Source organism: Prionailurus viverrinus, chromosome X (assembly GCF_022837055.1).
Source record: "Prionailurus viverrinus isolate Anna chromosome X, UM_Priviv_1.0, whole genome shotgun sequence".
Lineage (NCBI taxonomy): Eukaryota > Metazoa > Chordata > Mammalia > Carnivora > Felidae > Prionailurus > Prionailurus viverrinus.
In genome coordinates, this window is record NC_062579.1 from 105,698,422 (window position 1) to 105,721,962 (window position 23,541).

General features: G+C 45.6%; 1 protein-coding gene across 1 annotated transcript in view; it reads left to right on the forward strand.

Annotated features, from left to right (window-relative positions):
• ADGRG4 (adhesion G protein-coupled receptor G4) overlaps nucleotides 1-17,571 on the forward strand; it is a 58,645-nt gene extending 41,074 nt beyond the window's left edge. Inside the window, exons 15-20 of the mRNA XM_047843963.1 lie at nucleotides 198-466; nucleotides 3,958-4,036; nucleotides 6,798-7,078; nucleotides 13,096-13,197; nucleotides 14,369-14,536; nucleotides 17,427-17,571. Coding sequence (XP_047699919.1) covers nucleotides 198-466; nucleotides 3,958-4,036; nucleotides 6,798-7,078; nucleotides 13,096-13,197; nucleotides 14,369-14,536; nucleotides 17,427-17,449 — 922 coding nt within the window. The 3' untranslated portion in view covers nucleotides 17,450-17,571. The remainder of the gene's footprint in view (nucleotides 1-197; nucleotides 467-3,957; nucleotides 4,037-6,797; nucleotides 7,079-13,095; nucleotides 13,198-14,368; nucleotides 14,537-17,426) is intronic.
• Nucleotides 17,572-23,541: the final 5,970 nt, after the last annotated feature.

Here is a 23,541-nt window from a genome sequence, read left to right on the forward strand (position 1 = left end):
TAAAGGGCACCGGATTTAGGATACTTTGACTACCTGGAAAGAGGGTGGGGAGCTCAAAAATCCAGACGTGTAAGGTAGAACGAGCAAGTTCAACAGTCACTTCTTTTGTTCTTTCACTTATTAGGCAGATCAGATGTGGCAATGCTTGATTCAAACGAGAGACCCTACCTCACTAAACACTGTGTCTTTTCTTTTAGCAAACTTCGAAAAGATCATCCTTCCAAAATCCTGATCAACCTGTGCACAGCACTACTGATGCTAAACCTGGCATTTCTGGTCAATTCCTGGTCCGCGTCATTTCAGAAGGCGGGACTGTGCATCACAGCCGCAGGGGCGCTTCATTACTTCCTGCTCGTTTCTTTGACTTGGATGGGCCTGGAGGGGGTCCACATGTATATCTGTCTGGTCCGAGTCTTCAACATCTACGTTCCCAATTATATCCTTAAATTTTGTCTAGTTGGTTGGGGTAAGTATATCTGCCATTGGCCTTGATGTCTCTGTTTGAAGCCTTGTGCGTATTTCTAATTCAAGCTTCATCAGACGCATTATTCAGGACCAAATTCTGGTATTAGCGTCAGTAAGGGATTAAGGATTGGCTCACTGGTGTTTGGCTGTGCGTCTCTCTTTCTGCCTGTATTGCTCTATAAATTCAACTTTTAAAAAAAAATTAAGTTTATTTTCTTTGTTTTGAGAGAAAGGGAAAGAGAGAGAGAGAGAGAGAGAGAGAGAATATCCCAAGCAGGCTCTGCACTGTCAACACGAGCCCCATGCAGGGCTCGAACCCACAAACCGTGAGATCATGACCAAAACCAGAGTCAGGTGCGTAACCAACTGAGCCCCCCCCCAGGTGCCCCTAAATTCAATTTTTCACCTCTATGGTGAGGAATTGGCCCACAAATATTTATTGAGCACCTGCTGTGTACTGTGCTAAATGGAGGATCTACCGCGGTGAACCTGTCAGATTCTATCCTTCTCTCTACAGAAGTTAAAACCCAACAAATACTTACTGATGTAATAGCCAACACTTACACGTATGGTAGTACTTCTGTAGGTGGCACTTACACGTGCCAGACACTGTTCTAAGTGTTTTGCAAACTTAGTTAGCACTCCTTATATCTCTGTGAGAAAGATTTCATCATCATAACCACTTACTGGTGAGGACACTGAGGCACAAGGACGTTAGGTGATTTGCCAAAACGCACACAGCTGGTAAGTGGCAGAGCTAGGATTTAGAGCCGATATCTGGCTCCGGAGTTTGGACATGTAACCTCTGTGACCTAGCCCTGCTGTTGAAGGGACAGGGCGCTTGCAATGTGGGGAGGGGTGCGGGGTCAGACACACCCCGATTCCCCCTATACCTCCTGGCGGTCACTGCTCCTCTATGGAAAAAGCCAGGAACGGAACCCAGCATGACTATTCCCTCTTTTAAATGTTATTTAATTGGTTTGCCGCCCTGTATTTCTGACACGGTCAGGCCAGCTCCTGTCCCTTCGCTTTGCCTATTCAAACCAGAGTTTGACTTCAGAGAATGTGTTGGATACACAGAAGATGTATATTAAGTGGGATGCCTCGGATCCATGTGAGGATAGATTTTATCTTCCGCCGCCCTTGTAAAGACAATAGCTTCCCAATTAGCTACTCATGCTTTTAATGAGCTCATGAACGTAGCACACACACTTTCATTGGATACACAGTGCTATTATCCATGCTAATGTCGGGGGGCAGAGACAGGCAAATATTAAGCAAAGCATCATCTACGATTGTTTTAGTACATGTTAGAGTCCATCAGGAACGTGGAGCTAAAAGCAGTCAGAATACTCCTCCTGTGCCTGGAAGTCTTCATCTCAAGTCAACCAAGGGATTGAAAACTGATATGGAAGGGGCTTCATGGATAACCCCCCACGCGGATAACCCACAGATGGCTAACAGTAAACGGGCTGTAGAAAGCACTCGGTCCCGGCTTTTCTTCTCTCTCGTCGTCATCGTCAGCTTCCTTTTCAGCCCCTTCCTGCTTCACCTGCTCCTTAAGTGTTGCTCTCCAGAGCTCACTTCTCTCTCCGATCTTCTCGGCCCACACACACTTGCTGGTGTACCGGGAGAGGCAGGAAAGGCTAAATAAGACTCGGTACTTGGAGGCAGGATACATTTCGGGAGCGTCAAGTACACACCCAAGCCAAGGCCACGGCCTGACTGGCTCGACCCGTCAAGGTGCTAGAAGCTGCTTCCAGATTCAGCTGATCACTTACATAGACGGTGGACGGAAGAGTAGCTAAAGGTGCCAGCTCCCAAGGCCTCGTCCCGCTCGCTATGAAAGAAGGACAAAAGGGAACAGATGGCTACCACACGAGTTGAGGGATTCCCTGTCGCTGAAGAGCCAGCTCTGAGCTGAGGCTATGCGGTTCTATATCCTGCAGCTCTGTTCTGAGGGGGCAGGGCGCAAAGCCCCACACCTCCTCCGAACCTGGGAGGGATGAGAAAATGTTTCGTGACAGACCCCACTCAGGAGATAGGCGGGTAGGGGATGGCCTCAGAGCACCTCCTCACAGGCCTGCGCCTGCGGTCTTCTCAAAGTTGTGCGGGCTCACGGGGTGTGCCGCCCAGATTCAGATCGGCTTCCTGCTCTGCAACCTGTTGACAAGGTTTTACTCCTGTATTTAAATCCCTGTCCAAGGCAGCAGATCGGTCCACATTTGTTAACAACCAGTCAGGATCTATTTGTTTGTTAATCGGTAATTTATTAACTTGTTAATTACCGAAATGTAAACACAGCTTGGGGACCACCTCCCAACTTCCATCGTGAGCGTGAGAGCTCCCTCCATCCCTCCTTTCTGGCCTCTCACAGATTAAAAACATTTTTTTAATTGCAGTATAGCGGACACTCAATGTCCCATGAGTTTCAGGTGTACAACCTAGTGATCGGACGAGTCTACGCCGTGCCTTCCAGCCCTGTGACTTATTCATCCCATAACCGGAAGCCTGTTCTTCCTCCTCTCCTTCCCCCAAGTTGCTCATCCCCCATTCTATCCCCCCGCCCTGGCAACCATTAGTTTGTTCCTCGTATTTACGGGTCTGTTCCTGTGGGGTTTTTTCCCCAACAGGTGTTTTTGTAAATATCTACATCATGCTAGGCATTGCGCTGTGTGATACACCGATCAAAAGGGACTGTCCCATTTCTCACAGAATCGGACAGTGGAGGGTTTTTCAAGATGCCTACTTAGCACTCTGGGGTTTCGAACAGCCTTGCAAAGTATCTCACAAAAACCCCTAAAATGTGTGCAGGTGTAATGCTCTTAGTTTAGGAGAAATACATTGTTAGAAATAAAGAGATCATTTAAATTTTGCAAATGTACCTGAAATTGAATTTTTCGATCCTGTGTCTACACTCGAGTCACGTTTGACCACTTTGACTGAACTGATTGCTTTATTATAGTCTGGCCGAATTGACTGGTCGTTAACTGGTCGATCTAGTCAAAATGTCAAATAGTAACGAGTGTGGAAACAGCTCCCCTGTCAGAAAGCACCGAAGGCTGCAGCTGATTGCTTGCACCCTTCCTCCAAGGTGACCTAGACAAAAAGGTCCCGGGAAGTCAGGGGCTCTATGGAAAAGGAGAAAAAATCGGCAGCCCATCATCTGAGAAGAAGTGCTCGATATGAACCTGCATTCCGAACTAGATACTTCTATTGCCAAGTTGATTTTTTGGCGCTTGAGCTATTTTTAATAACCAGTGGGCGTTGTATTGGAGCCTTTGGCATGCTGTTTAGTTTAGCAGATTGGAGAACTCCTAGAAATGTTTAACTTGGAAGACTTCACAAACATTTTGCAAACAATGGTATTTTGATGCCCGCACATCTGTGGCTCATTTAAACAGTGTCTTGGTGTATCAGGGCCCACAGTCCATGATCAGGACCGCTCCTTGCTTCCTAATGGAATGCCTTTGGCTTGCTTCCCCACTCTAGGAATCCCAGGGATCATGGTGGCGATCACACTCAGTGTGAAAAAAGATCTATACGGAACCCTAAGCTCAGTGACTCCATTGTAAGTACCAGGCGATGATGCTCTTGTCCGTCAGGGTGTGCGGGGAGGTGTTCTGACCTTCGGCTCAGTCTTGATGCTGGCTTCAGTGCGGGGTGGGGGGGGCGGGGGACTCAGCCTCAGCCTTTTTGGCTTAAACTCAGTTATGGGCTCACTCCTATAATGGCTAGGTGCCTGCTCTCTGTGTGACCTCCGGCAACTTACTTTACCTCTTCCTTCCATTTCCTCCACTGGAAAATGGGAACAATAATGTTTGCTGTCAGTGTAGCGTGCAAATTAAGATGACATCATGTATGTAAAGTGCTCAGCATGGGGCCTGTTCCACAGTAAGGGCTACTTAACCGGCAGCAATTATATATTATATAATTATATATATTATATATATATAATATATATATAAATATATATATTATATATATTAGAAAGCTCACAGAACTTGGAAGGAGTTATCGTGGCCACTGTAAGGAAATTTTCCACCTTTCCACAAAGGCCTCCCCTGAAAGACACTCCACTGCTTTCCTTTGTAAATTGGCTCAGATTTGTTGTCCTGTTTTTCTTTTCTTCTTTTCTCTTTTTTTTTAAATATTTAATTAATTAATTATTTATTTATCTATTATTTATTTTGAGTACCGTAGACCCACTACATTACATTAGTTTCAGGTGTACAGCTTAGTGATTTGATGAGTCTATACATCATGCTGTGTTCATCATCTTTTGTTTTCTTCTTACTGTATCAGCCCAGTCTCTTTGATGCTCTCATCCACAGCCCCAAGAAGGTAGCCATTTACGTTTCCAGAACCTTCTTTTATAGGCACATAGCTAGTTACCATGTGGTTCTTTAGACTGCACGATTTCATTTCATGCTTCTGATTGTTGTTTTTTTTTTAATGTTTATTTATTTTTGAAAGACTGAGAGAGAACGCGAGTGGGGAAAGGGCAGAGAGAGAGAGAGAGGGAGACAGAAGATCTGATGCAGGCTCTGTACTGACAGCAAAGAGTCCAGCGTCAGACGCTCAACCGACTGAACCAGCCAGGCACTATTGCTTTTTTACTTATGCAGATTCATTGTCTTCATCGTTGCCCCTCAAGTTGGTTTTGTTTTGTTTTGTTTTGTTTTGTTTTTGTTTTTGTTTTTGTTTTTGTTTTTACTACAGATTTCCTCTCCCACTGGACTTGAATCAAACGTAGGAGGTCTGGACCCCCAGACTCCCCCATCTTTCCTATTGAGACGACAGTTTCCAGAGGGTCAGAATTATATTGTCCTCTTCAGCAGATGCCTTCCAGTTCTAATTTCTTGTTACCCTTCCTTTCTCTCCTTTTTCCCCTCCCTTCCTTCTCGTCTCCTCCTTTGTCCTTCCTCTGTGCCTGTTCCATGGCTTAAAGGGTCCCCAGTGTCTACCTAATGGAGATTCTTCTTCAAAGATCAAAAGCAAAAGCAAAAACCAGAACAAAACCAACTCCACTCCTGAAAAGAGCTCTTTCATATGTGAATTGGTTGGTAAGAGGCAGAGTGCTCTGAGAGCTTTTTTTATAATTGTATTTTGAAGAAGTAATACATGCACACACTACAAAATTCGAACGTACAAAAGGATAGAGGATGAAAAGTAAGCCCTGCTCCCAACCTCCAGCCACACAGTCTCTGTCCCTTGATGCAACTCTTATTACCAGCAATCAGATCTGTGTAGATATTCTCTTGCACACTGTTATGGTAGACGTATTCTGTTTGGTACTTAACAATATGCCTTAGAGATGATTCTGTATCCAAACATGTAGCGCTGCCCCGTTTCAAATGTCTTCGGTAGCCTCATTTAAGGCTGAAGATGATGTTCAGGCAACCCTAAGTATCAGACTCCATTAGGGAAATCAAATGTTTTCTCCCCTCCCTCCCTCCAAACACGCACAAACACACACAAACTCACATACGTGAAAATATCCACACCAACGCGAACGATATCATCACAAAGGATTTTCCTGGTTCTGGAAAAGAGATCTCGGCTAAGTTGACACACAGTTAAATTAGTAAAGCTTGTCCGTGTTCAACAACCCGAGATACCGCCTCTAGTAATTGGAAATGTTAATTAGCCGAAGTATCTGTTCTTATGAATCGTCACATATTTCTTCTTTAATAGAAACAGTAGAGCCATTCATTAATCAATCCCAGCGGCCAGTGTTCCCTTTTGTCGACCAAACCTGAGACTGCGGAGAGAGGTTTAACATATACATCACATTTGAAAGCAACGCGACCGGAGCTGCTCTCCTTTTGTTGCATTTTCATTAACACTGATGATCTCGTCATTGTTTGATATAACATTCAGAAAAGCAGTCATTGCTCATGTCCTTTTACTGTGATATTTATCATGCAAAGCAGAATCCATCCTGCAAATAAAAGCTTAGGTGTAAGGTGGAGGGGGAGGGCACGGGGGGTTGGGTGGTGGTGGAAAGCCACTTTGGAAGAAAATAAGAAATCTGTTTTTCTGCTGCTGAGGAACAGAGTAGCCTCCTGGGGATTCGGACTGAGAAGTTCCTGCAAAGCCTCTAGGATGTCTGGCGCTGGAAACAACCTTGGGCCGGGGGCTCAGGAGGTTGGGGTTCCAGCCCCACTGTGTCCCCAGTGAGTGAACTCCTGGCAGACCGGTTCCTCTCTCCAGGGGCAGATGCTCTCAGGTGAAATAAAACCGATGAGGTGATCTTCAGATTCTCACCACAAAATGCAAGTTTGTGTTTCTCTACCTGACAATGGCCCTCTCTTCTTTGTCTCTTCCAGTTGTTGGATTAAAGATGATTCTATCTTTTACACCTCAGTTGTGGCCTATTTTTGCCTCATATTTCTAATGAATCTCTCCATGTTCTGCACTGTTCTCGCTCAACTGAATTCCATGAACTCCCAAAGCCAGAGGACCCGGCGGAAGATAATCCTGCGTGACCTCAAAGGCACAACCAGCCTGACCTTCTTACTTGGCCTCACCTGGGGGTTTGCCTTCTTTGCCTGGGGACCTGTGAGGATCTTTTTCTTATATCTTTTTGCCATTTTCAACACGTTGCAAGGTAACATCTGCTTCTTTGTACTTTCTCTGGCTAGCCAGACCTCCACCAAAGCTTTGCTGGTTGGGAAAATAATCTCACCTTTTGGGGGTTGAAAGGGGGAAAAGAATTGACAGGCAGCCATTGGAAACATTAGCTAGCCATCGTGACTTCATTGAGTGAGCTCCCTCTTGGGGATATAAAGAAAAGCCCAGAGAGCTAATTCAACCCCAGCTAGTTGGTGATGTTTATATCAAACACCGACTGGTAATACTTTCTACAGTCTTCGTTGCATCAACACATTGTGCGTAAGTGTACAGACCCACACTTGCATCGACATTCTTTTTTTTTTTTAATTTTTTTTTAACGTTCATTTATTTTTGAGACAGAGAGAGACAGAGCATGAACGGGGGAGGGTCAGAGAGAGGGAGACACAGAATCCAAAACAGGCTCCAGGCTCCGAGCTGTCAGCACAGAGCCCGACGCGGGGCTCAAACTCACGGACCGCGAGATGGTGACCTGAGCCGAAGTCGGCCGCTCAACCGACTGAGCCACCCAGGTGCCCCCGCATTGACATTCTTGAGTGCGCGATCCAGTTGAATACACCAATTACTGGACAGTAGAAGTTTTAAACTTTTGACCCCCTAAGCTCTGGCTACATCAGAGATCCTAATCTTGTGGGAAGGAGCCAGGCTAGGAAAGTGGACAGTCACGAAGGAATGCAGGTGAGGTGCAAACAGCAGTGGGCCAAGGTGAGAGGTCAAGGTTCTCGTATTGCTGCACATTGACCTTGAAAAAGTCACCACGACTGGTTGAATTAGATGATCCTAAGCTAGTGTTTCTATAGCTCTTTAATTTCACTCCGATTTTCTGGTGAATGGAGCAAATGGTAATGAAGTGACTAAATGGGAGGCCACACCAGGGATCTGGTTAACATACCCCTGAGTAACTGTCGATGTTCATTTTAACCTGACCTGGCCTATTAAAAATCTTGGGGGCAAGAGGCACGCAGAGTGGTTTCCTGGGACTCTCAAAACTCTGCTCTGTGTTCTTATTCTCAAGTTTGGCCCAGTTCATTTGAGCTACTGGGGCAGCTGTGAGTGAACTTGGGCAGCGTGTTGAGTTAGGGTCTTGCCCACTGCTCCTATTTATCTGTTTAATAAGCCCCTTTACCGAACTCCAGTCCGTGGGTGGTCCATAGGATCCTCCAGCAAGAGAAGAGTTCTGTGGCCAAAGAAGTTTGGGAAGTGCAGAAAACTATATTCTCCCATTCTTAAAATGGCACAATACAAGTTTTTACCTTTATCAAGGTAAAAACTTCTGAGAAATTCTGCTGGGGGGGGAAACTTTAAAATTTATTTTAACCTAGCATTTAAATAACTTCGGAACACTTTGTCGTCTGATTCTTAACCCCTGAGGAATCTTCGGAAATATGAATTGGTACGTAGTGGCTCTATGCCAGGCATTTGCAAGGTGCTTCAGGGAGACGGGGGAGCAATCTAGAATAAGGCACAATTTTTGCTCTCACGTCTTACAGTTCAAGAAACCATCTCATTTTAGAGCAATGAAGTGTATCAGCTGAGACTTTCTGTCCCACCAGAATCTTCCAAGCACGTTCCGATCGAGACGTAAGAAGACACAAAATGCCTCGGTGTAGAATGTGTACAGAAGTGGGTTAGGAACCAGATGCCAGGGCGGATTTCTCCCTCGGCAATAACCCCACCCACTAGTTCTGAGGAGAGACACACACTCACCGTTTGGAAAGAGGGGTTAACGGGGAAGCTGAGAAAAGAATGAGAAAGCAAAGCGGTTTAGAGCTTAGAAAGGAAGGAGGGGTGTTTTCCAACCAGCAAGTGTTCCATTCCTGCGGTGGAAAGAGAAAGTAGTATCTAAGCAGGAAGTCTCCATGGCTTAGAAGCAGAATCCAACTGGGGATCTCCTGAGGACTAAATCCGAAGTCCCACAGATCCAGCGTCAACAGAGTCAAGCTGTCTCTGTCTGTCAGATACGCTTCATGTCAATCAAGCACCAAGTGTCTCCAGTTCCTAGTCCTGCCTCACAAGATAGAATGTGCCATCTTGCAGAGGAGGGGGTTGCAGAGCCCTGAGTTTCAAATTCAAGTTGCACACACGCACGCACGCACGCACGCACATGCACGCACATGCACGCACACACACACGCACACACGCACACACACACACACACACACACACACACACCCGGAACAAGAATGCAGTGAAACAAGTGAACAAATTAGCCATTTTACAAGACAGATGGCAAGTTTGCAATTCTGGCTGAAGGGGGTTGCCCCGTGGTCCGGCGTGAAAAAATTATGCGCCTGATGAGCCATTTCTGAAGGAGGGATGCACAAATAAAACTGCAGGTGACAAAAACCTGACATCTTCCCTCATGCCTGTGTTCTAGTGAGTAAGCAGATCAATCTGTTATTGGAAAGAAAAGGGAAGGCTGTCAGGCAGAGAGGGAGAGCTGGCAGGCAGCTCATTGGAATTCACATAATAACCTTTAAGTCTGAGAACAAACTAAACGCCACGCAGGAAATCGGAACGGTAATAGGTGCTTCCTGTCACTGTTGCCCGTCGTTTGTGCCGGAGCTGGAGGAGTTTTACCTGCTCCGAGACCGGGCTTTGCTCTCACCAGCTTGCTGCAGCGCCTTCCAGGTGGTTGCTGCTCAGAAAGGGTGAACGCTGCTCGATTCGTCACCACCGTTGTTTGGTTACATGGAGATAAAGCCCTCAGGGGAGTTGGTGAGACATGTCTTTCCGTTTAGCCTCCAGATTGCTGCCTCCCACCTGGACTCAGAGAGTCTCAGGGCTGGGGCTGGGGACCCGAGATCTTCCCCATCCAACTTCCCTTTGAGTGACAGGAAGCCACGTGCCTCCCCCTGAAACTTTCCAGGGACCGAGAGCTCACCGTTCCATAAAGCAGAGCCTTCAACTCTTCTCTTTTTTTTAATTGAAATATACTTGACATTTAAAGCTGTGTAAATGTGAGGCGTGCAACATGTTGATTTGATACACTGATATATTGTATTATGATTACCACTGAAGCTTCTGACCGGCTCCACATCTCGCCCGGTCGCCCTTTCTTGAGGGTGGTATCCATAGGGCCGTGGTTAAGACCTTGGGCTCTGCAGCCAGACTGGCTGCATTTGGTCTAGACACGGCCACCTTCATATTAGCCCTGTGACTGGGTCAAATGTACTAGACTTCTTGGACTGTGGGGTCTCTCATCTGTAAAAACAAGACGAATAGCATAACGGCTATGATTACGCTACTTAGTAAAGATTAGCTGGGATGTGCTACTGCGTGGTTGTTCCGTGGCTCCCTCCCACTGCTCCCGGTTCTGACCTGGCCACCACACAGAACACGCCTAATTTGTTATTTTCGTGATAGCCCCTTCAGATCTGTAGCTATAGCTACCATCTCTCCCTGCCCTGTGTTCCCACTCCAAGACTTCTCTATTCTTGAGTACTTCGATTTGTTGTCATCGTCTCAAAACAAAGCCGCCCAAACTGAATACGGTGCTGGTGGGAGAAAGGGCGAAACGAGGGCAAGATGGCAGGAGATTCTCACCCACCTCAGCCAAGATTCTTTTTTTTAATTTCAATATATGAAATTTATTGTCAAATTGGTTTCCATACAACACCCAGTGCTCATCCCAACAGGTGCCCTCCTCAATACCCATCCCCCACCCCCTCTTCCCTCCCACCCCCCATCAACCCTCAGTTTGTTCTCAGTTTTTAAGAGTCTCTTCTGCTTTGGCTCTCTCCCACTCTAACCTCTTTTTTTTTTTTTTTCCTTCCCCTCCCCCATGGGTTTCTGTTAATTTTCTCAGGATCCACGTAAGAGTGAAACCATATGGTATCTGTCTTTCTCTGTATGGCTTATTTCACTTAGCATCACACTCTCCAGTTCTATCCACGTTGCTACAAAGGGCCATATTTCATTCTTTCTCATTGCCACTCTGGAAAACAGTGTGGAGGTTCCTCAAAAAATTAAAAATAGATCTACCCTATGACCCAGCAATAGCACTGCTAGGAATTTACCCAAGGGATCCAGGAGTGCTGAGGCATGGGGGCACCTGTACCCCGATGTTTAGAGCAGCACTTTCAACAACAGCCAAATTATGGAAAGAGCCTAAATGTCCATCAACTGACGAATGGATAAAGAAATTGTGGTTTATATACACAATGGAGTACTACGTGGCAATGAGAAAGATTCTTGACTTCCACTAAATGCTATAGCTGAAGCGAGCTTTGGGGGCATTTACCATTGGCTCATGCTCAACTTGCAACGAGTCAAGACAGATTCAGTCCGTCACTGATCATTTACTTCAGCACAACTGGCCAGTGAGAGGGCAAGTCAAACCTTGTGTAGCTAACAAAGGGTGGCAACCTGCACTTGGGACAAAAGAAAGATTCTGGGGCCCAGGAAGATATTATGAAGGTTGCAGAAAACTGTGAGAGTTTGCGTATCGAGTGCCCTGGAGGCCAAGTCAACAAACATCTATCTGCTGGGCTGCCACACATAGTACTGGAGGCAAAGGGAGATGTGATATGAAGATGAAAAGACTTTACAGCTGGGTGGAGAGATGGACAATCCATGGGGAAAGTGGCCACATGTAGCAAACTGTGTAAGAAACAGAGTGTTATGGGAGCTCAGAAATGAAAAGGATGAGTTCCAGTTTGAGGCAGTTGGAAAGGCTTGGTGGGTAAAAAGACACTTAGCCTGGGCCACAAATAAACATCAGGCTGACGATGGGAGTTATTTCTGCCAATTCCGCCTCCAAACTTCAGGAAATCCAATTGGCCCTCCAGAGCATTTGCCATCAGGATAATCTCAAGTCCTACTTTTCTCTCCCAAGGAGGTGTTTTATTTTATTTTTTTTTTAACGTTTATTTATTTTTGAGACAGAGAGAGACAGAGCATGAACGGGGGAGGGTCAGAGACAGAGAGGGAGACACAGAATCTGAAACAGGCTCCAGGCTCTGAGCCGTCAGCACAGAGCCTGACGCGGGGCTTGAACTCACGGACCACGAGATCGTGACCTGAGCCGAAGTCGGACGCTTAACCGACTGAGCCACCCAGGCGCCCCACAAGGAGGTATTTTAGAGGATGGGGGTGAGAAATTGCCAACACTGCTGGTGGATACCATCAGCTTCTCTCTGTCTATCCCACTTTCAGGGCAAAATCAGGGTTGGCAGTGAAAAATGACGGCATCCAAATGTATGGTTTCCACGTGGTGTAATTGTGCCAAAGAGCATGTGTATTAGTTATTTATCGCTGTGTAACAAAGTGCTCCCAAATTTTAGCAGCCTAAAACAACAGTGCTTATTATCTTACCCAGTTTCTGTGTATCGGGGATTCAGGAGCTGCTTAGCTGGGTGCTTCTGGCTCAGGGACTCATGAAGTTGCAATCAAGCTGTCAGTCAAGGCTGTAGTAATGTGGAGACTTGACTGGCTCTGGAGAATCCGGTTACAGGAAGCCTCACTCACATGGCTGTGGCCTGGAAGCCTCAATTCCTCACTATGTGGGCCTCTCCACAGGACCGCAGGGGGTCCTTAAGATATAACACTGAGATTCCTTTGGAGGGAGTAATCAGAGATCGAAAGAAGCCACAATGTATTTTATAACGTATTCTTGGAAGTGACATGCCATCACTTCTGCCATATTCTATTGATACAGTGTGGGAAGAGACTACACAAGGATACAAATGCCGGCACGTACGGATCATTGAGAGCCATCTTGGAGGGTGGCTACCATTGCAGAGCTGATGTCTCAAGCTCTAGGATAGACAGCAACCCAAGACGAAAACTGTGGTTGATATGAAGTCTTGATAGAGGCCTTCTTACCATCACTGCCTTTGAAAGGGAAGCTCGAAATATGAGCTCGGAAAGCCAGAATGGCCCTGGGGTTCCTCAGGAGGAATATCTATGGTGACAAGAGTAGACCTGGGTCTGGGTGTTGGTGACAGCTAGTGAAAGAAACTGAAGAAGACTGGCCTTCTTCTTTTGATGTAGGATTCCTCATTTTCGTGTTTTACTGCATGATGAAGGAGAGTGTGCGGGAGCAGTGGCAGACACATCTCTGTTGTGGGTGGTTACGACTGGATAACTCTTCTGGTAAGATGCCCGTTTGGGTAAGGTTTTGAATTTTATAGGTTTTATATAACTGATCCGATTAACTTGTCACCTGACTTGAGTTTATAGAGTATCAGCATCAAAATGGCGGCTATTTCCATGTCATGAAAATGATTTGTACTTTCGTGCCGAGATGAATGAAGTCAAGCGAAGAATGCGACTTGGACCATATTTTAACTTAGTGAACCTTGTCTTTTGGCCCAGATTCCTTGGATTGCTTGTCCTTGCTGTCACCTCAATCTCAATTCAATTAAAAGAATGTTGACTGAGTGCCCTACTGTGTTCCAGGCCCCGGATCACAGGGGCTCTCTGGCCCATAGCCAACAGTGGGTTGAGTGGATGTGGGAAGCAAGGAGTGATAGTGGAGGCAGGAGAAGCCAGGCTGGGTGGAGCGATGGCCCATCCTGTACAGCGTGACATGTGGTGGACCCTGATGTTGCCTCTGAGAGTATCTCCAGTCCAGGACAACTGATTTTCTATGTATCAAAAGGCCCTTCCATCCAATTCAGACAGCTTCTCTCAGTCTCAATGCAAAGCCCAGTGTGTTTCTTTTAGGGAAGGAAAGTGCTTGGACTCAAAGGTTCTGTAAGTAGCAGCACAGAGGTCTCCCTCTTTGTTTTTTTTAATTTTTATTTATTTTTAATTTTTTTTAACGTTTATTTATTTTTGAGACAGAGAGAGAGCATGAATGGGGGAGGGTCAGAGAGAGGGAGACACAGAATCCGAAACAGGCTCCAGGCTCTGAGCATTCAGCACAGAACCCGACGCGGGGCTCAAACTCACGGACCGCGAGATCATGACCTGAGCTGAAGTCAGACGCTTAACCGACTGAGCCACCCAGGCACCCGTAGGTCTCCCTCTTTGTACTGGGCATGTCGGTAACCCGCTGGTCCCTGTACCGGGCTCTAGGGAAAGCAGGCATCCTTGGTAAGTGAATGGGCCTGCCTGTACCACACATTACAGTATAAACTTACTTCTCACAACTTCATGGAAAAGCTGACTCCTTGAGGTGCCTAGAACAGACACTCTGTGCATTGAACTTTACGTTTTTAAGAGGATTATTGACGTACAATTTATACACCATACAATTCACCCATGTTAAGTGTAGAATTTGGTGAGTTTTATGTTTTTAACTTTTCTGGTTTCATTTCAGATGGGGACAGCAGGTGTGGACTAAATGTTAGGCACAAACAAGAGAGACTGAAGAAAACCTTCCAGCACAAAGTATTGACACCATCCTTCAAGTCAACTGCGACTAGTTCTACTTTCAAATCTTTAGGCTCCGCACAATGCATTCCTTCAGAAATAAGCTTCCCAAATGGTGAGAGAAAAAGGCATGTTGTCTACACTTACATTCCAGAAATATTGAATTAGTGACCACATACATGGTCTTGGGAAACACTTCCTCCTTAAAACTAAAGGACACGTGCATGTATATACCTGGGCTTATTCCTGGCTGAGAAAGTGTGTATAGAAGCACCTAGCGAGGGATGCCTGGGTGGCTCAGTTGGTTGAGCGTCCGACTCTTGAATTCAGCCCAGGTTATGATCCCAGGGTCATGGGATTGAACACTGCATAGGGCTCCACACCGAACGTGTGGAGATTCTCGAGATTCTCTTTCTCACTCTCTCTCTCTACTCCTCCCCCTCTGCTCATGCTCTCTCTTTCTCTCAGATAAAAAATAAATAAAAAAGGAAGCACTTAGTGAACTTAGTATGTGCAAATCTGCTGGGTTATTAGACTAAGGTGGGAGGGAAGAGACGGAAGGTCAAAACAGATTCATGTGTAATTCAAAACAATTGTCAGAATAGCCCAAGAATGGAAAGAGCCCAAATGGCCATCAACTGGTGAATAAAGAAGACATGGTATGTATGTATGTATACACACACACACACACACACACACACACACAACGGAATATTACTTGGTGATCAAAAAGAATGAAATCTTGCCATTTGCAACAATGTGGATGGTACTGGAAGGTATATAATGTGAAGTGAACTAAGAGAAAGACAAATACACGATTTCACTCCTATGTGGAATTTAAGAAACAAAACAGATGAACACAAGGGAAGGGAAGCAAAAATAAGATAAAACCAGAGAGGGAGGCAAACCATAAAAGACTCTTAAATACAGAGAACAAACTGAGGGTTGCTGGAGGGGTGTTGGGTGAGAGGATGGGCTAAATGGGTGAGGGGCGTTAAGGAGGGCACTTGCTGGGATGAGCACGGGGTGTTATAAGTCAGTGATGAACCACTAAATCTATTCCTAACATCATTATTACACCATATGTTAACTAACTTGGATTAAAAATAATAATAATTGTCAGAGACTATTAAAGCCAGAAGGAACCTTCGACATTGTCTAGTGTGATCCCCTCATTTTCCAGATGAGGAACCTTAAGCAGGGAAAGAAGAATGCCTTACAGACACTCACTCGCCATCAGCAGCAGAACCGGGGCCAGAACTCAGGTCGCCTGGCTCTCAGACTAGTGCACATCGCACACCACCAAGAATGCCCACTGAGCGGCGCTACACTCTTAGATGCTCAGCTTCTTCCCCAGGAAGCCAAATTTCTAGGTCCAGAGAGAGTTTTTGAGGTGGAGACGGGTATTGGGAGGGAAAATGTAGGGAAAGGATCGATCCAGAGGCCCAAAGCGAGGAGAAAGACCAAGGGAGCAAGGACTTAGGTACTCGGGCTGCTGCCGTGACCACTCTGTGCTTCTGGTTGGACAATGGTGCAATGACGTTTGCTTGCCCTCCTTGAGGACCGAAGGAGATGCCAGTTCACATACCCAGAACACCTTTGGAGGCCTGGCCGTAGGCCTCCTCCCACCTTCTTGGTGCTGGTTATAGACCCGCCTGGTCCACTTGCATTTTTCATCGTGTTGGCTCCACACATCAGATTTATCCACAGAAGCTAAAGTGAATCTGGAGTCAGTATGGTGGGTAAAAAAATAAATAAATGAAGGCACCAAGGGGTGCCCGACTGGCTCAGTTGGAAGAACGTGTGAATCTTGATCTCGGGATGGTGAGTTTGAGCCCTGCGTTGGGTATAGAAATCACTTAAACATAAACAAATAAATAAATAAACAAACAGATAAATAAATAAATAAATAAATAAATGAATAAATAAATTTGAAAAAATAAAATAAAAACACCAAACTTGGAGTCAAAAGGCTTTGGTTCAAGGCCCAGCTTGGTCACTAACCCTGTGACCTCAGGCACCAGCTTCAGGACTGTATGGGGCAGCTTTGTTTTCCAGTTTAGGCCGGTTGACTAGCTAGTGTACAATCTCAATCTCCATCTCTGTATGAGAAAGTTGGTCATAGGAAACAACTCTTTCCGTGCTCACAAGGGTCCATCACTCTGGCAAGCGAATGTGCAAATACGTCCCGGGGCTCATATGGAGGCACTGGGGAGCCATAGCATATAGAGGGCAGGAGCGGTGGAAGCTGCTTAGTAGCTAATAGTTGAGGCTGACAGGGAAACATCATTTTTGCAAAAGAGTTAATTAGTATTGGCTCTCCTGCTGTCCCTGGGGGATATTGTTTCATTAGCAAATATATGGCTCAAATGTACATGTCTCTACTATCCCGCCACGTCCAGGATTTGGGGGTTGTTTTTAATACCATGTCCAGGATCTTAATGTTGTACCAAGCAATAGATCCAGGGAGCCAAGGGGCCTGGAGTTGCAATAGTAACTCATCTGGTGGGGCAGATAGTGTACCTCTTGGGCCACATGTTCTAAATCTGCGGAATGGATGTTGCCATCAGTCAGAGCCAGCAGCTTAATTTCCATTAGCACAGAGGGAGATTATGCCTTGGGCTTGAGAAACCGCTAAACCTTCCGGGTAAGAATTTCAGGGACGTAGGTATGTGTGTATTACCATTTTATGTTGTCTCTTCCTGAAGACCTTCAAGGTTTGTGCATGAATTTCCTCCCCCCAGGTTAAGGTTACCATGAAGAACACAGCCTGTTCTTCTCAATGCACGACGAACACATGCATTTGTAATTGCCTCAACAGTACTGGCAGGATGAATTATTTTGCCCTGGATCTGTATGAACTATCCAAGGGAAGCACCATTACCTTGACTTCCTTTCTAATTCCTCTATATGCTCCTGTGTTTGGTAAAAAACGTCTTATGCTTCTACTATGTGCAAAGTCCCCAATGCCATGGCTGAAAATGTTCTTTGTTTCTTTAATGCAGGTGACTTTGATGAAGATCCCTAGTGTTTCTCTCCCTGGGGTTGTGAAGTTGTGTCTAATTATGTGAAAAGAATATTACCTGTGGACGTCCAAATGAATTCCACTCACAAGGATTTCTTCAATAATTCCCAGCAGAGATACCCGCCTCCCCCTACCCCCAGATTAGGGGAAAATGTTGGGTTTGTGAAGCCATCTGCTCCAACTTTGTACTCTAAATATTACTTTGGAAGGAGCAGAATCAAATAGCATTTAGTGGATATTAAAGTCAGCATAATTCTCCTATTCATTGTTGTAGCTGTTTCTTTTTCTAGATAAGATTTGAGCCTATATTTATGACCTATTAGGGGAGAAATGTCCACAGCACTGGAGATTTGGTTTCAAAAACTCTAAGTGTCCCATCGTGCAAGAAAAAAAAAATCGAGATCAGGGTCCTTCCTGCACTGGGAGTGGAACGGTTTCGGGTGGCCAAAGTTCTCTGACACCCAGTTGGCTTGACACCCACAGGGGAAGTAGGAAGAGTCAGATTGGAAAAAACAATATCCTGTTGGCCTGTCATGACAAAGTATCTGAAGTCCCCATTATTCAAGTCACTCTTTGATTGAATCCTCTTGTTGTTGAAGTGGAAACATGTTTTGTGAAAAGGGTGACTCATCAATCCACAGACACCCAAGAACTCCTTAGTGGGGATGAATTTCTCAGCCAAGACAGCCCCTGGGGCGGGGGGTGCGTAGCGAGTAGGGTTCTGAGGAATGTTAACAGAGCAGGAGCTGTTTGAAACGGGTGGTTCTCTCTAGTGAGGAGAGGACAAGTCAGGGTGAGTAAGAAAGTACAGGGATGGAGGTGGAGAGAGTCACCCAAAGGCAACAGAGTGAGTACCGAGGATGAATTCTGCCTGCTTTTTGCTCTGTGGCTAAGCACGATGTGTGGCCTTTTTAATCCTGTTCCAAATATTGCCACTGGGGCTTCCGAGCCAAGCAGCCTGCTCACATTTGACCTTGGGTAGGAAGGAGTGAAGAGGTGAACGTTTTGGAGCGATGCACAGCAGCTGCCATCAGTGGTTGCCTTCAGGAAGGGGAGCCGGGTATTTGGGAAGAAGGAAGACATACTTTTCACCCTATCCCTCTTTTGAATGTTGTGCTGAGAGACTGTGTTACTCTTTAGGCAATAAATGAATGAATACATAAATAAGGACGACTGGACCTTTCCAATGAGGAAGAAAGATAGACTCCTGGGTTTCAATAGTATAAATCAAGTCCCCCATCATCCTTGGGAATATGTATGGTGCCGCGGGCTGTGGAGACAGCAGAGCTGGGTTCAAATCGCAGCTCTGTTGCTTCCCAGAGTTGAGACCCAGGGAAATAACAGCAATAGTACATTCATCATAGAGTTCAAGTGAGACTTAAACGAGATGACGTCTACAGATTTTCTAGCACCCGCATGCCTCTCAGCCCCTCATGGCCCACCCGCCATATGGGTCCCATTAAAGGCACTACATCGGATCCCGTAAGCAAGAGTTAATGCTGACTGCTACGTAGACTGGAACACTGGTGCCAGTCACCGGTATAAAGCTCCTAGATTCCCCCTTGCCCCCTTTGCCGTCTGAAGTAACGTAAAGATGTAGGTGGGCCCTTAGGCCCCTGCGTACCTGCCTCAGAGTCAGCCCCCTTGCCTATGGACTTTTGCTCTTGAGGCAATCCCACAACCATTGTTCTCTATAGGTCTTTATGTGTACTTTTTGTAGGGGAAGGCGAGTGTGGGTGTGCGTGCACGTGTGCACGTGCGTGCGAAAGGACTGATATAAACAATGAACGAACGTCCTGAATGTTGGAAAATATCTTTCAACTGACAATACTGTCAGCTTCATTCAAAAACAAATTTAGGGACAGGACTTGGGTATAATTAGCAAATCTACAAAAATATGCATTCTGCAAATGCTTTGACTTGGGGGATCATTTTGGCTGTGAAAATGCCCATGATTGTTCTGCTGCGGCTGGAGTGATGAATGTACAGCCCGTCCCTAATGACCTGATATGCTGTCGAGCAAAAGAAACATTATTTTATAGAAAAGTTCATGATTCCTGGGGCGCCTGGGTGGCTCAGTCGGTTAAGCGCCGGACTTCAGCTCAGGTCATGATCTCGCGGCCCGTGAGTTCGAGCCCCGTGTCGGGCTCTGTGCTGCCAGCTCAGAGCCCGGAGCCTGCTTCGGATTCTGTGTCTCCCTCTCTCTCTGACCCTCCCCCATTCATGCTCTGTCTCTCTCTGTCTCAAAAATAAATAAACGTTAAAAAAAAAAGAATTAAAAAAAAAAAGAAAAGCTCATGATTCCTGTCCTGGCTCCTCCTACTAATTAGTGAAAATATGGGTTTTCTGCAAATTAGATGACAGCTGGAAATCATGGGGAAAACACCGATTAAACATCTTTCAGGCATCCTTTGGTTTGCTCTTTCTGGGCCCACAAAATGGCTGACCCTCGTGTGAAGGCAGGCCCATGTGACTATGGAAAAGAGGCCCTAGAACCTTTGTGTTGCTTTCAATCAACAATCTACCCCATTGAGCCCTGACATGAAGACAGAGATTCAGACGTGTCATCCGTAGGTCACTACCTCCAACAGCTTAATGTCCACCTGGGGAGACCAGATACACATACTGGAATAGTCAATGGTTTAAGCAGCAAGGGTATGATGGGAAGACTCGTGCTTCACAGGCAGGAAATTGCACAGTCTTTGGGCAAGCTGAAGGTGGGATGTTCTAGGTTTGGAGTGGGGCAGCTTGGGTAAGGCAGGATTTCATTTCTCAATACCACAGGCAAATGTTCTTTATGAAGTCCCAAAGGTGACGGTGACCGTCTGTGATGCTCCACCTCCCCTGAACCTAGAAATACGGGAAGGTGGGCTGTTGAAAGGGTAAGAGGAGGTAAGCCTTGTATCTTCCAAAAGTTCAGACCTAAGGTTAATTGATGGTCTTTCTGGTCTTGAATCTCAAGCCTTTAGGGGACATGATGAGTTTGGTGCAATGGAGGAAGGACCTAGTCACATACTTCTGTTGATCAGACAAAACAAATGAAATGGATTAAATTCATTCTTATGATGTCTGGCACCTCATAGGCCCTCCATAAATATTCAACACGTGCATGAATGAATGAATCATCTAAAATACAGAGTCTATGAAAGCAATGGCTGACTTCCTTATCTCACGTTTCTTAGTGCTGAGTAAACCTATGTTACCCACTAATATGTAAGCTTCATGAGGGCAGAATCGACATCTGTCTTGTTGATTGTTGTACAATCAGTGCCTGGCACAATGTTTCAGTCAAGGTTCTTCGGTTGCCAGAGACAGAAACAAAATGCCTTTAAATTGACAATGTTGTCAGTTCTGGTTACCCAAGGAAAAGGGAGTTGGTTAAAAGGGTTTGGGGAACTCAAATAATTAATGGGAAGGTTAAAGAATAGGGCTAAAAAAAAAAAAAAGAGAGACCTACAAATCAGGAACCATAGGGGTAACTTTCTAGCCAGGAAAAGTCTTGAAATGACATCAATCCTGGGAAAAGTAAAGAGCAATTTCTTCTATCCTCACGTTATTAGCTTACGATTCAGAGTCTGAGACTGCTTCTGATCAGCCGAGCTTAAATTCTGTGCTGTACGAAGCAGTCAGATAAGGGATGTGGCAGAAGAAACCTTCAGGGAGCCTTTTGGTTTTGCTAATGGTAGCACAGGAGCTTGGATTTACCATCCTGCCGGGAAAACCCACACCAGGAAAGAAGTCATTCTGCAAAAAGAAATGAGACTACTGTTAAGAATGGACAAGTAGGGGGCACCCGGGTGGTTCAGTCAGTTAAGTGTCTGACTCTCGATTTCAGCTCAGGTTGTGATCTCACGCTTTGCGAGATCAAGCCCCACGTCGGGCTCTGCACTGACAGTATGGAGCCTGCTTGAGATTCTCTCTCTCCCTCTCTCTCTGACCCTCCCACACTCGTGCGCGCGCGCTCTCTCTCTCTCTCTCAAAATAAATAAATAAATAAACATTGAAAAAAAAAAAAGAATGGACAGATAGGCGAGGGGAAAGTCCCACATTTGCCCACGACACACGACCTAGGACTGAATGTATTTTGGTTGAATGAATGGCTAGTTCAATGACATACTTCTTCAATGAGGGTGCAACAATTCTTGGGAGAGGAGGTTCCTCCCATGCCTTATTCACATATTCACTTGTTTTTTAAAGCTAGGGTATATCAGGACGTGTTGAGAGAGCTGAAGAGTTCCAAATAAGCATCCCCGAATGATGGAGAAGAGTGCTGTTATCAGTGATGATTTTGAGATCTTGGGTACACAGGTTGACCTTACTCCAAGGAAAATCAATATACGAAAATGAGCTTAATTGTCTGTGGCGTTCCCACATCTGCCCTGAAGACTTCACAACTGATTACAGTCTTTTGTGAAGCTGTTTCACCACACGGCCTTCTAAAAGTTCCCCCAGGGGCGCCTGGGTGGCTCAGTCTGTTGAGTGCCTGGCTTTCGATTTCAGCTCAGGTCATGATCTCATGAACGTGACACCGAGCCCCTCGTCGGATCCTGTGTGGGGCCCTAAGTCAGGCTCTGTGCTGAGCATGGAGCCTGCTTGAGATTCTCTCTCTCTTTCTCTTTCTGCCCCTCCCCCACTCTCTCGTTCTCTCTAAAAAATAAATAAATAAATAATTTTAAAATGTAAAAGTTCCCCCAAATATCTGAAAATATATTTTCTTTTTTTAAAAACTCTTTATTCATTGTTGAGAGACAGAGAGGCAGCATGAGCGGGGAAGGGACAGAAAGAGAGGGGGACAGAGAACCCAAAGTGGACTCTGGGGCTTGAACATGTGGCTCCAACTCATGAACCATGAGATCATGACCTGAGCCGAAGTTGGACACTCAACTGACTGAGCCACCCACGCTCCCCTGAAAATATATTTTCACCCCAACTTCTAGGGCCCTTCGGCTCTGACTCGGGAGGGCTTGGTTGTCCGAGAAGAAAACGGGAAGTAATGCTGCTTACATTCTCCAGTTCACCATGCTATTGGCATGATATTCACAAAGTGAGATTCATAAAAATGGGGGAGGCATATGGCATTCAGGGCCCTGCATTGGAGGACTCTGGTGTGAGTATAAAAAAAAAAAAAAAGACCCAAAAGAAATTAGTAAGTGATAACTTCGAATATTGAAAAAATTCATCTCATCTAAATATATAAGAAAACTACAGATGTTTCCTTAACATATGCAGTCCTATGCAAATGATTATGTAAATTAAACAAAAAGTTGGGACTGGCAAATTCCCAAGTTTCCAAGATTTACTTATGTTAACCTAGTATTCGTCATAGAAACAAGGTTGAGGGTTTTTGCTTACACCCCATAGCACTTAAATGGGGCGGGGGAGGCAAGACTGAAGGATATGTTATGTTAACAGGGTTGGATGGATGGGTGGATAGATAGATAGATAGATGATAGATAGATATATACCATGATAGATAGATAGATAGATAGATGATAGATAAATGATAGACGATAGATAGATACATGATAGATAGATAGATGATAGATAGGTTGATAGATCGATAGATAGATGATAGTTTTTCCTTTCAAAATGTTAGCCAGCTCATCCATCATGCTTAGTTGGTTGTGGGCAGCATTGGGACTAGAAATGGAAATGAATCTGAGTTGCAGTGAATTTTGATGAAGGCCCGGTTCATGCAAGAAAGATTTGTTAAAAAATCCTCAGCCCACAAGTTCCCAGAGGAATGGAACACTTTAGAGGCAGCTACAGGGGAAGAATGAAAGCCTAGTGTACCAGGCTCCATGAAACCTTCAGGCACTGGCCCTTTCAGGGGTAGAGACATAGGGGAGGACTTTGTAGTGGGTCAGACTTCCCCCAGCCCACATCATCCGGGTCTTTCGCGGACCTAAGAAATCAGGTTGTGAAGACTGACGGGTGAACTGGATTAAACTAGCTGTTTCCTCCGTCCAGAAAAGATTCTTCCCAGGTCCTCTCCCCGGTTCTCTCCCCTCTCCCCAGTCTGGGAAGTTCCTCTTCCCAGTTCTCTCCTACCATTAACTGCAAATGGGAGAATGATAGACATACTTTTCTGCGCC